This window comes from Octopus sinensis, linkage group LG22 (assembly GCF_006345805.1).
Source record: "Octopus sinensis linkage group LG22, ASM634580v1, whole genome shotgun sequence".
NCBI classification, from domain to species: Eukaryota; Metazoa; Mollusca; class Cephalopoda; order Octopoda; family Octopodidae; genus Octopus; species Octopus sinensis.
Genome location: NC_043018.1, coordinates 11399582 through 11412604, shown reverse-complemented (window position 1 = coordinate 11412604; position 13023 = coordinate 11399582). Strand labels below are relative to the sequence as shown.

Here is a 13023-nt window from a genome sequence, read left to right as displayed (position 1 = left end):
ATGTCTTAGATAAAGTTAGTAAATATTTCTACTGAAGTTATCAGATTTCTCTCTCTCTCTCTCTCTCTCATTTATATTTTTGCTTATTTTTTTATTTTTCTTTGTTCATATTTTCACTGTCAAATGTTTTGACAAGTATATGAAAATAACTATAAACATCACCCTTTTCAAGTCTAGCCAGGCTCATGGGCCCCCGGTTTCCTGGTTTCTGTGGCGTATGTGTTCCCCCCAGCTGGACGGGACACCAGTCCATCGCAGCGTTACTCAAGAAACAGGAAGAGAGAGTGAGAGAAAGTTGGGACAAAAGAGTACAACAGGGGTTGCCATCACCCCCTGCCATGGAGCTTTTTAGGTGTTTTCGCTCAATAAACACATACAACGCCCGGTCTGGGAATCGAAACCACGTTCCTCCGACCACAAGTCCGCTGCCCTAACCACTGGGCCATTGCGCCTCCACTTGACAAGTATATACAACATTGTAATTTGATTTGATACAACCCAGCATTGTGTGAATTTGTGGTGACTGAATACAGTGGCAGGGGTTTTGGCCACTCTCTTCCTTATATGTAACATGTTTTAACCCTTTAGCATTCAGATTACTCTCTCAAATGCAATGCTTATTTATCTGCATTGTTTTGAATTAATCATGCATTACCTTGTAGCTACGACATTTTCATGATGTGATTGCTTAATTTTAGAAAGACATTGTAGGATAGGTGTGAAAGATAAGATCTGGCCAGTTTTATATTGAACTGGTTTTGACTGTTTAGGCCAGCTATGGCTGGTTTGAATGCTAAGGGATTACACATATGCTTGTCTCTTCACCACCCTTAAATGTTGCCTTGAGCAGTCCACATGCCCTACTGACTGAACAGCTACTACAGAATATTCTTATGTAAGTTTCTGAGAAAGAATCTTGTTGATGATGATTATGATGATGCCTTTTAATTAATTTGAGGCCTCTGCAGTTTATGATGCTTTCAGCCGTAGCCCTTTTAGATGATGTCTGAATCCTGCATTGGTGACAAACCCTGAAATGAAAACAATGGCAAAGTCAGTTCTGCTCAGATCAATTTAGTCTTATTGATAAAATAAAGCACCAGTCCAAAAAAGTACTGTAGGAATGGGGTTTAGAATTGACTCTATCCTCTTCCTCCTCACATTTGTGGAACTTACCAATCCTTTATCCTTTACTTGTTTCAGTCATTAGACTGTGGCCATGCTAGGGCACCCGCTTTGAAGAAGTTTTAGCTGAATGAATTGACCTCAGTACTTACTTTGCATTTCTTAAGCCTGATACTTATTCTATCAGTCTTTATTACTGAACTGCTAAGTTACAGGGATGTAAGCACACCAACACCAGCTGTCAAGTAGTGGGGGGGGGGGGCAAAATACACACATACACACCAGGTTTCTTTCAGTCTTTGTCTTCCAAATCCACTCACTAGGCTTTTGTTGACCTGGGGTTGTAGTAGAAGACACTTGTTCAAGGTTCTACACTGTAGGACTGAACCCAGAACCAGATGGTTAGGAAACTAGCTTCTTACCACACAGTCATTCTAATTCTGAAAGTTATTGTTATTATTGTCTTCACAAAGACAAACAGCTGACATTGTGTTAACTGCTTTTGGGAAAAGTGTGAATGTCACAACTTCCTATATCATCATCCTAGACAACATTTAATCTGATGAACCAAAGAAATAGCTACATGGCTGTCTTGATCTACAAGAGATAACAGCTGAATCTCCTTTAAATTTTACCATTCCTCTTTAAAAGAAATGGAAGGACATATTGGTAATATAATCCTATATATACGACTACCTGAAATGAAGGCTGGATGGCTATGGTTGGAATGCCTTTGATTGTAGGTCTGCTTGTTCATCTGAGCTTCACATCAGCTCACCTGTTTCTCTCTGCCATCTGCACCCACTCAAATGCCATGAGAATAGGAATCCTTATTATGACAAACAACATTGTTATATTGTTGTTTAATGAAAGACATTGACGTAAACATGTGCCTCGTATTGTTCCCATGTTGATATTAATCATCTGCCTCAGCTGTACGTACACCACTGCACTCATCTCTAACATGTACACCACCGCATTCATATTCAACCAACATTATTAGGTCACTAACTCTATTGTACCTGACTGCTAATGCATGCACTCCTCCCTCTCTCTCATTGCTCTTCCTCTCTCTCTCTCTCTCTCAACTTATTTATCATTCCTTTCTCTTGTATATTATTATTATTATTCTATATTACTATCGACAGCAACCAAGTAGCAATCCTTGTTGCTATTCATATAAAGAAACATGCATGCAGCAGATTTTACTTTCCCCCATTGGAAATCTAAACTGCCTTTTAATAAGTAAATCTAACAGAGAGATCCAGAAGAATTGAATAGATGTTTTTTTTTTGATCTTTAACCTTGTATCTGTTTCAGTCATTAGGCTTCTTTCAGTTTCTGTCTGCCAAATCCACTCACTAGGCTTTGGTTACAGTAGAAGTCACTTGCCCAAGGTGCCATGCAGTGGCACTGAGCTTGGAACCATGGGGTTGAGAAGTAAAACTTGCTGCCACACAGCCATGCCTGCACCTTTTTATTTATTCTTTTGCTTGTTTCAGTCATTTGACTACAGCCATGCTGGAGCACTGCCTTAAGGGGATTTTTCAGTTGAAGAAATCGACCCCAGAGCTTATTTTTTGTAAGCCTACTACTTATTCTATTAGTCTCTTTTGCCGAACTGCTAAGTTACGCGGAGATAAACACACCAACATTCATAGTCAGGCGATAGTGGAGGTACAAACACAGACAAAGGTGTACACACATACATACATCACAGGCTTTGTTCAGTTTCATCTACCAAATCCACTTATGAGGCTTTTGTTGGCTCAAGGCTATAGTAGAAGACATTTGCTCAAGGTACCATGTACTGGGACTGAAACTGGAACCATATGTCGTTGGGAAGCAAGCTTCTTACCACACAGCCATGCCTGCACTTATTTATTCTTTTACTAAAATCCCTCCTCTTTAGATTTGCACCTTCTCTATTTTGGTCTCCACCTCCACAACTGACCATTAAGGATACTAAACACTAACTGTATTTAAGCCTCATTTCAACTGACCTCATCTTTGGACTAATTTTTCCCCTAAAATCTAATACTGCTGTGCCTCAGTTTTGGTACTGTTCTTAAGGAGTATGCAGATGGAAACTTTATTGACCCCTACCTTTAAAAGGTAGTATTAAGGTGCAGAAGTTGTACTCTCGTTATATCACAATTCCAATCTGATTTGCTTGCTATGGTGATATTTCTGTGCCTACATTAATCCTGATTGAATAAACTCATCAAAGATATTCCAGATATGACCATCTGTTTCAGAGTGCATCTCCAACTAAGTTATCTAATGCACTCTTTTTGAAGATGGTAGTGTGTGTGATTTAAGGTAAATTTGGCTGCTATTTCTAGCAGATAGTACTTTGGTGTGTAATCTGGGGGTTTTATGTAGGATCCCCTGAGTTACCCAATGAGGCTCACCTCCACTTTTCAGGATCGTTTGTTTTTATTATTTATTTCTTTTGTTTCAACACCAGGAGGATTTGTTATCTTCTGTTATTGTTCCTTATTCTTATTGCTGATTCCTTTGTTTTACTTGATTTAAATCCACCAACTCCTTGTTTTTCTATTTATACATGTACTGTTCCTTGATGTCTTGGGCCCTTCAGGCCAATAAAGCTGTTGTTGTTGTTGTTGTTTAAGGCAGCAAACTAGCAGAATTGTTAGAATGCCGGGCAAAATGCTGAGCGGAATTTTGTCTGCTGCTACATTCTGAGTTCAAATTCTGCCGATGTCGACTTTGCTTTTCATCCTTTTGGGGTTGATAAATTAAGTGAAACACTGGGGGTCGATATAATTGACTAGTCGTCCCCCCCCCCACAAATTTCAGGCTTTGTGCCTTTAGTAGAAAGGATTGTTATTATTGTTATATTTATTATTATTATTATTATTATTATTAATTGAAGGTTATGGTAGGTGAGCTGCCAGATGATTTCTTGCGGGTCTCCTCCAACCCTACCGAGCAACAAATCGCAGCAGATGAGCGAGTGGCCCAAATTCTTCAGGCACAACACCAAGCCGGAATGTCTTTTGTGGCTGGCAGTGTTGCTGGTCGTCTTAGTATTAAAATAGTTACAGTAAGTATTCAATAAACAGCTTTATATACTTTAAAACCATTCCACTCTCTCCTGCTCTCTCTCTCTCTTTCTTCCTCCACTCTCTTTCTCTCTGTCCTCTCTCTCTTTCCTTCCTCTCTCTCTCTCCCTCTTTCTTCCTCCACTCTCTTTCCCACCTCTCTCTCTCTCCCCCTCCCTTCATCCACCCCTCTGTCTCCCCTCATCCACCTCTCAACCCTCCTCTTATTCACCCTCTCCTTCCCACACTGTATCACCTTTCTTTTTCCTCTTCAAAATATTCTTTCATCATTCCATTCTTTTTCTGAAACAATGATTCCAGTTTATTTTGTTTTCACTTATGTCCAACATTTTCTTTGTTCTACTTGACCAAAAACTCTGATTTTAGTAACTATAAAATCCTCCAACAAACCACTATTCACCGTTAAAATGTTCTCACTTCAGTTTTACAACAAAGTTGTGTGTTTCTAAAATAATCCCTTTATTATATTGTGTTTGGTGTTTGTCTGGATTCTCTTCAGTTCTTTGCTTCCTTCAATGCTTAATTGTCTATTTTGATTCTGCCATACTAATGTGAATTTCCTCTTTCTTGATGTTACAATGGAAGTTGGAGTTTTGTGCATAAATGAGAAACAATTGTTATTGATATTACTGTGCGGGGGCGGTGAGCTGGCAGAACCGTTGGCACACGGGGCAGAGTGCTTAGCAGCATTTTGTCTATTTATTCGTTCTGAGTTCAAATTCCACCAAGGTTGACTTTGCTTTTCATTCTTTCGGAGGTCAATAAAATAAGTACCAGTTGTGTACTGGGGTCATTGTAATTGGCTTACCCCTCCCCCGAAATTGCTGGCCTTGTACCAAAATTTGAAACCCTTATAATTATTATTGGGCAGAAAGCTGGCAGAATCATTAGTGTGTCGGTCAAAATGCTTTGTGCTATTTCTTCTGGTTCTTGACATTCTGAGTTCAAATCCTGCCAAAATCAACCTTGTTTTTAATCCTTTCAGAGTTGATAAAATAAAGTATCAGTCAACTCACTACAGGAGATGATGCAATTGATTTGCTCCCTTCCACCAGAATTGCTGGCCTTGAGCCAAAATTAGAAAGAACTACTACAATTTTCAACTCTTTACTTTCTGAGTTCAAATTATGCTGAGATCAGCTTTACGTTTCATCATTACAATAAGTACCACTCAGGTACTTGCCTCCTCCCTTCAACAAGGCTAGACTTGTGCGAAAATTATAAGCATCATTATTATTATTATTACAACTACTACTACTACTACTAGTGCTAACATGCTACCTTAAAGGTAATGTTTTGGCAGTGACATGAGCTTTTATATATAGTGATTATTTAGTGCTTATTTTTGTGAGGAAGTAAGAAGTTAAACAGCAAAATACATCAAGTCAAGGAGTTAAAAAAACAGAGGAAGGGTTGAAAATCACTGAAGTAGGTGATTCTTCATTGGCTGGAAATAGTTATGGTTGTTGTTTAGCCCCAGGCCAGCCCAAACTGAAGACACTTATAATGAGAGCCTTCAAACCATGACCATTCATCACTTCGTATATCAAGGATCACATTTTCTTATGTATCCTTCCTTTTTGATGGAAGTACAGAGTGACGTGATTGAGCTTTGGTTGCTATTTCTAGCAGATTGATCGACCTTGTGGAAACTCCTTTAATTCTGGCTGCTTAGCTGCAGATCAACACCAATCAAGTAGATACACGATAAAAGGGGTTACGGCTATGACCGTCTTGTTTATATCATGGACTACATTTTGTCTTTCTTTTTGATACTAAAGCATGAGATATGAAGATTTGGTTGCCCTCTATGGCATTTGGTTGCCCTCTTTGGCATTTTCAGCCACTAAACAGCAATTCCTTCCTCTCGCTATATACAACTGACTATGCTCCTTCAATGAGCAGGTTTGCATTGGTTACCTTCGTCATATGTTGTAACTGGCGTTATCTCTTAATGAATTGTTTCCATTATCAACTTGAGCATGGTAGGAAACATGTTGTGATATTCATGCCTCTCCCGTGCGTCACTGTAAGCAAAGTGTAGCAATTTGGCGGCCTTGGCTTGAAACTTTGTCCTCTTGATAACTTATCTTTCATGTTGTTTGTTTCTTGCACCACTCTCCTGTTTCTAAATATACCAGTTATAATTTGCACGTTTTTTAATTTCTGATCAGGCTCAATTAACCAAAAACTATGGCATTATGAAGATGGACCCTTATTGTCGCATCCGAGTAGGACATGCGGTGTTTGAGACTCCAACTTCGTATAATGGAGCAAAACTTCCTTCCTGGAATAAATGTGTTCAGTGGTAAATATGACCTTGTTTTAAAGTCTTCCTCATCCTTCTCTCTCTTCCCCTCTCTCCCTTTCTAATGCCAACCACTTTCACAGAGATGGTGTTCAAGCAGTGGAAATAAAATTTAAGCTGTATGGTTCCAAAGTGAACTTCTTAACCATACAGCCATAATCTATAATACAAAACATAAACTCCTAAGGTGTGGCAGCTTTTCAAAGGCCACTGGTTTGTTTCTAGTCTTATGGGGTTTAGTGGATGAGAAATAAATGCTTCTGTGGTAAAACACCACTAGTCTATCACAGATAACTGTCTGGTACCTATTTCTAACAACTAGTCAGACTGTGATAATTTAAATAATGTGTCCTACCTTCCCAGCTGGAGCAATCCTGTATCTCCTCTACAACAGAGCACCAGTTCCTGTCCCTCTATTATACTTCAACACCTAGCACAAAGCCAGCTCCCTCAACACTGCACCCCAACTCTATTGCAGTGGGTGTCTTATCTTGCAAGTCACTTAGTAATCTCACTGGTGCCAGGGCCAAGAAAAAAGCACCTACAACACTCTGTTGAGTGATTGGTGTTAGGAAGAACATCCAGCCTTAAAGACCATGCCAGAATAGACATTGGGGCTTGATACAGGTTCCTTGTTTCATCAGATCCTCTTAACCCTTTAGCATTTAAACTGGCCCTACCCAGCTCAGATCTGGCCTCTCACATCTAACCGACAATGTCATTCTACAAAAATATGATCGCATCATTGAAATTTTTGAAGCTAGAAGATGATGCTTGATTAATTCAAAACGATGTGAATAAATAAGCATTAAACTTGACAAAGTAATCTGAATACTAAACGGTTAAATCATTTGCCCAGTGATGATTAGCACAAGAACACAAAATGTTTGCAATAGATTTGAATCAAAGCCCTATGTGCAGATCAGTCTAATACTTGGCCAGAACACTTCTAAGTTCATAGCTACAATAATCGGTAGACCAGAAGACAGGAAAATGAGTGAAGAGAAATGCCCTCAATGTTTTTTCCTCTTCCTTTACAGGCCTCATTACTTTGCCAAATTGATGGCTTTCTTTCAGCTGTGACTGTTCGGAATTTCACAGTCCTTTAAAATACGTTTTTGTTTCCAACATTAGAAGAATATGTATTTGTCATACTTTAACATTCAATCATGCCCACATCTGCTGTGGTCACCACCAGAATCTATAAGTATTCCAGAAATAGACTGGACAGTAGAGGACAACATGTCTACACTTACTCAGGATATTGGAATGTGTGCAATATTGTCCTCAGCTTGTCAGAAGTTTGGTGTATCTGGAACAATAGTTCTGTGGGCCAGACCTAGTTGTCTGGCCAACCACCTGTATGCCAGCAGTTGCTGAGCTAAAGTGGTATTAGCCAACAATATTCTTGATACTTAGAGTGAAGCCATAACCATTCTGGATGCGACTGGGCACTTTCAAAGTTTGCCTTCTAAAATAGGATTTTATAATCATTCAGTTACTGTTTTCACAGTGGTCAGCCATCTCTCTCTCTTTTTTTTTTGTTTCTATTTTTATCTGTATTACTTCTGTAAGATTTGGGGCTTAAAGTATTAAAGTATTACTGTATCCATTACAAAGATAATGAGATTATTGTTGTGGAAACCAAAATATCTACACAGTAGCTTTTTCATTAATATTTTTATTTATTAATTTAAAGTGTGGTCTTGATCTAATGATAATTAATTAGAAACCAATCAAACATCTGAGATTATTTTTCTTCTACTCTGTTCCAGTTACCTTCCAGTTGGCGTGGACAGTATGTATCTTGAAATCTTCGATGAGGTGAGTTTTAGTTGGCCTGTTTTCTCCTATACTAAATAAGTGTGTTAGCGTAATTAGTTGTGCACATCTGTTCAGGTTGCTTTTTGGAAGTTTGACATTTTTTCACACACATTTACCTATAAATCTGGGCTTCTTGATATGCCTTACCATGTTGTGTGACCTTTTGTCTGAATGAGCCTTTTGTAGACAGTGCTATTTGTTTCTAGTTCTCCACACACAACATTTGGAAATCATCTGGTGGTTGATGTGAAAGCTAGGAATAGATGACTGGCTAGTAAGAGCCATTCAAGGCAGGTACAAGGGTACCTTTACCAAAGAGAGAGTTAACAAGTACAACAGTGAATTTAGTGTGCAGGTAGGAATCCATAAGGGTTCGGTTATGAGTCCCCTCTTATTCATCATAGTCCTCCAGGCCATAACAGAGGAATTTAAGATCAGTTATCAATAAGAACTCCCCTATGCTGATGACCTTGTTATTATAACTGAAAGTGTAGAAGAATTAAAATTAAAATTCCAAGGGTCTTAAAGTTAACTTGGTAAAGACTAAAATTCTAAGTAGCAGAAGAACAGACAGAACCCTAATCCCTTCAAGTGAACAGCCCTGTTCCATATGTTGACAAGATGCAGATAGAAATTCCATAGTGTGGTCAGTGCAAACTATGGGCACATGACAGTTGCAGCAGAATCAAAATACAGCTGAGTGAACAGGAGCAATGTGAAAATGAAGTGCTTTGCTTGAGAACACAACACACAGCCCAGTCCAGGGATCAAACTCATGACCTCAGTGTAGTTAGCTCAATGCTCTAACCACTGAACCACGTGCCTTCACACATGGCTTCTGTCTAGCCTTGTACCTTTGTCAAAAAAAATTATCAATTTTGATTTGGAGAACATAATTTCAATAAATTCATGAGACAATTATAATTTAAATATGAATATTTTTAAACAAGCAGTTACATATCGAACTAGAGGTGGTCTTGGGTGGGTTGGCGTGAAATGGCTTAGACTCAATGTCAAAATGATAATCTGTTTTACTGAGAACAATAATTAACATGTTTGTAGGATTTGAATCTCAACAATGAAGACTTTGCATTTATTTATTTTTTATTTTTTGTATCTATTTCAGAGATCTTTTACTGTTGATGATAGGATAGCATGGTGTCACGTCACAATACCCCAGTCTGTCTTGAATGGTGATGTCGTTGATGACTGGTACCCTCTTAGTGGAAGGCAAGGCGAAGAAAAGGAAGGCATGATTAATCTTGTTTTATCTTTCACAGTGAGTATATACATTCATTTATTTATATTACATACATATAAGAGGGAAGGGCATCCAGCTATAGAAACTCTGCCAGATCAAGATTGGAGCCTGGTGCAGCCATCTGGTTTGCCAGCCCTCAGTCAAAATCGTCCAACCCATGCTAGCATGGAAAGCGGAAGTTAAACGATGATGATGATGAAGAGGGATGACCTGTAAGTGGACATCCATTATGCTAGAAGAAGATTATTCTGTGTAATGTCCTTTTCTTGAGAACATTCCTTTCTTAGTGATAAGACCATAGCGGATCTTCTAGCATAATGGATGTCCACTTACAGGTCATCCCTCTTATATGTAAGTAATATAATTTTTTCTGAAACTTCAGATTTTTCAATATGTTAGACCACTGGTTTTAAATTGATATTAATCAAATTAATATTCAATTTTTCACTCTTATTATTTAAAATTTTTCATTTATATATATATATATATATATATATATATATATATATTATATATATATATATATATATATATATATTGATTTCTTTCTCTCGTCCAAGAATCTTCCTTCAAACATGTTTGAATGTTTGATAGGTATTTTCTCTGATGATGGTTTCTGAAGATGTTGAAATTTCAGCATTTCTGTTCTCCGTCCGTGTTGATGACAGAATACAGATACAAACTAATTAGGGAAGTGAAAGAAACATAGTTTTCTAAACTGCTGCAGTGACAAGATGGCTTTTGATTCCAATGCACCTTGTGTTTGTGTTCTTCATCTGAACTAAGCCGTCATAAGAACTGCTTTTCATGAGGGGAGTGATACTCAGTTATTTGAATGTGACTGGATTTCTGAATGAACCATGATAAACTAAAGCTGAGCACCAAACTAAAAATCAGTCACTGCATAAGACGTGTATTTATCCTACTCAAGCTAGCATGGAAAAACCCTGGAAAAACAAATGAAATAATTTTTTTTATTGAAGACTAAACTAACAGATAGACACTGTGTAAACATATCATTTTATAGTATTAAACATCTTAATGAATTTGGGAGAGTAAGATGAGATGGGCTCATTGACATGATCCAAACCTTAAACCTATCACTTGCCACCTATCAGTGTTGCTGCTTACACAACAGAGTACCTGCCAATCCCTCAGAAAATTTTAAAATCATTTTTATTACCTATTATTTAAGTTTTTATTTTATTTTTTAAACTGTGCTCTCTTTACCTCCAAGGGAATTTGTCTATTAATGTAAGTATATTGGATAAGTGGAATATATATATATATATATATATATATATATATATCTACAAGTAGTTTTACTTGTCTTGCTATGTGAGCAGATTGATTATCTTGTAGAAATGTAAATAGCTCATTTAAAATAGCTTAGAAATATACAGATAACCTAATTAGCAGTGGAGGAGGATGTACTGAAAGTATAATTGCTAGAATAAGAATAGGATAGCGAAAGTTGAGAGAGCTGTTGGCAACCAAAGGTCTCCCTTTGACTGAAAGGAAGATTGTATGATGCATGTGTACAAACAGCAATGCTACATGATAGTGAAATGCAGGCCCTGAATGCAGAAGACATGCAAAGACTAGAGAGGAACAAAGCTAGTCTGGTCTGCTGGATGTGCAGTGTCAGTATGCATGTGCAATGGAGTGTTAGTGTATAGAGTGAAAAGTTATGTGAGGAATTATATGCAGTGTACAAGGGAAAAGAGTGAACTAGTTTGGTCATGTGATAGACAGTTGCATAAAGAAGTATCAGAAACTTGAAGTGGATGGAACATGTTGAAGAGGGAGACCCAGGAAGACATGGGACGAAGTATTGAAGGCCAATCTCAAGGTACTGAACCTTACAAAGGAGATGACAAAAGACTGGGATATCTGGCGCTTTGCTGTACTCAAGAAGACCCATCCACCACAGCAGAATTGATATCCTAAAACTGCCCTGGTAATGCTTGTTCACCAGTTGCTCTGCCCCACTTCCTCTCAGCCTCATCAATCTTCTCCTCCCACATTTCATCCCCTTTACCCATCATTTCCTTTTTCACCTGAGAGCAGAATCGGCACATACTATCCCTCTCCCTTGGCTTTTTCAGTTACCTTCCTCCCACCTCAAACCACTTCTATTTCCTACTGTCTTCCCCTACCTGCTGTCTCCACCAATCACCCCCTTTTTGTACCCTCTCTCCCCTCCCTGTGTTCTTCTCCATCTTTAGTATTTGTCATCCTCATATATCTACTGCGACCCTCACCCAAACTTCTGTATTTCTCAGCATCATTTGCTGCAGTCACCTCATTCTAACCCACTCGCCCAATCCAAGCCTCCACATCACCTCACCTATTCTCACGAGCCCCGGTGTGCCTCAGTGGCATCTCCTGATACATCTTTGCCATCATCATGCACTCTCCTTTGTTTTCCAACAGGGGGATGCTTGTATTTACTCTTCAACCAGACACCTCTAACTGTCCCTCTATATCTTTAATCTCTCAACTGGCACAAAGCCACACCCACTTAATACTTTCTACTCCCTCTCTGAGTTTAGGGGTTTGTATATTACAAGGTGCTTGGTGACCCTGTTAATATTGGTGCCATGTGAAAAGTGCTAGTGATGATGCCACATAAAAAGCACCTGGTACACTGTTAAGTGGTTGGTGTTAAAGAGCATCCAACTGTAGAAATCCTACCAAAACAGACTGAGGAGTCTGGCTTGGCTCCTGTTTAACTGTCCAATCCATAGCAGCATAGAAAGCGGGCGTCAACTGATGATGATTTAAAATAAAGTAGCAGAGAGAAAAAGAATGAATAATAACATTTGAGATAAAAAGGATTGGCAGGTGGTGGTCACATGAGTTTGTGCTTCTTGATTGTATTTCATCAGTTTCTTTTTGTCTTAGTTCGTATCTCTTAATATCATTTCACATTGAAAATCTCACCTTTTGACACAACTTAATCGTGTGTTTGTGGATGTGCACGAAACTGAATCCAATTCTTTTAAATCATACATGTAACGCCTATTAAATGTTTCATTTGTCCACTCACTAGTGTGTGTGTGTTTGTATATATATGTGTGTGTGTGTGTTTGTATATATATGTGTGTGTGTGTGTATAGAGAGATACTATACTGCTCTGTAACTTCTTTTTCGGATTTAGGATTTACCGACGATACACACACACACACATACTCTCACTTCACTTCCTGTTTGTCTGCTTTGAGAAGTTTCACGTCTGTTACGAAAGGACTAAACGTACCTGAACAGCAAATAAATATTTAATAAATTTGGGGAGTAGGGGATACACTTGAGTGATTCGTGGAGATGAGGCAGGAGGGGCAGTCCGTCGGTTTAAGGTGACAAACAGTTGTCAAGTTACACAAGTGTCTCTTGCTCTCGTCTACAGCTCTGTC

At 38.5% G+C, this 13023-nt stretch overlaps 1 protein-coding gene across 2 annotated transcripts in view; it reads left to right on the top strand.

Moving 5' to 3' along the window:
- Window positions 1-13023, top strand: part of LOC115223075 (toll-interacting protein) — a 36319-nt gene that overhangs the window by 11365 nt on the left and 11931 nt on the right. For both annotated transcript variants that reach the window (XM_036512256.1, XM_029793489.2), the window contains exons 2-5: window positions 4025-4195; window positions 6389-6522; window positions 8298-8346; window positions 9473-9625. In XM_036512256.1, the coding sequence (XP_036368149.1) occupies window positions 4025-4195; window positions 6389-6522; window positions 8298-8346; window positions 9473-9625 (507 nt within the window). The remainder of the gene's footprint in view (window positions 1-4024; window positions 4196-6388; window positions 6523-8297; window positions 8347-9472; window positions 9626-13023) is intronic.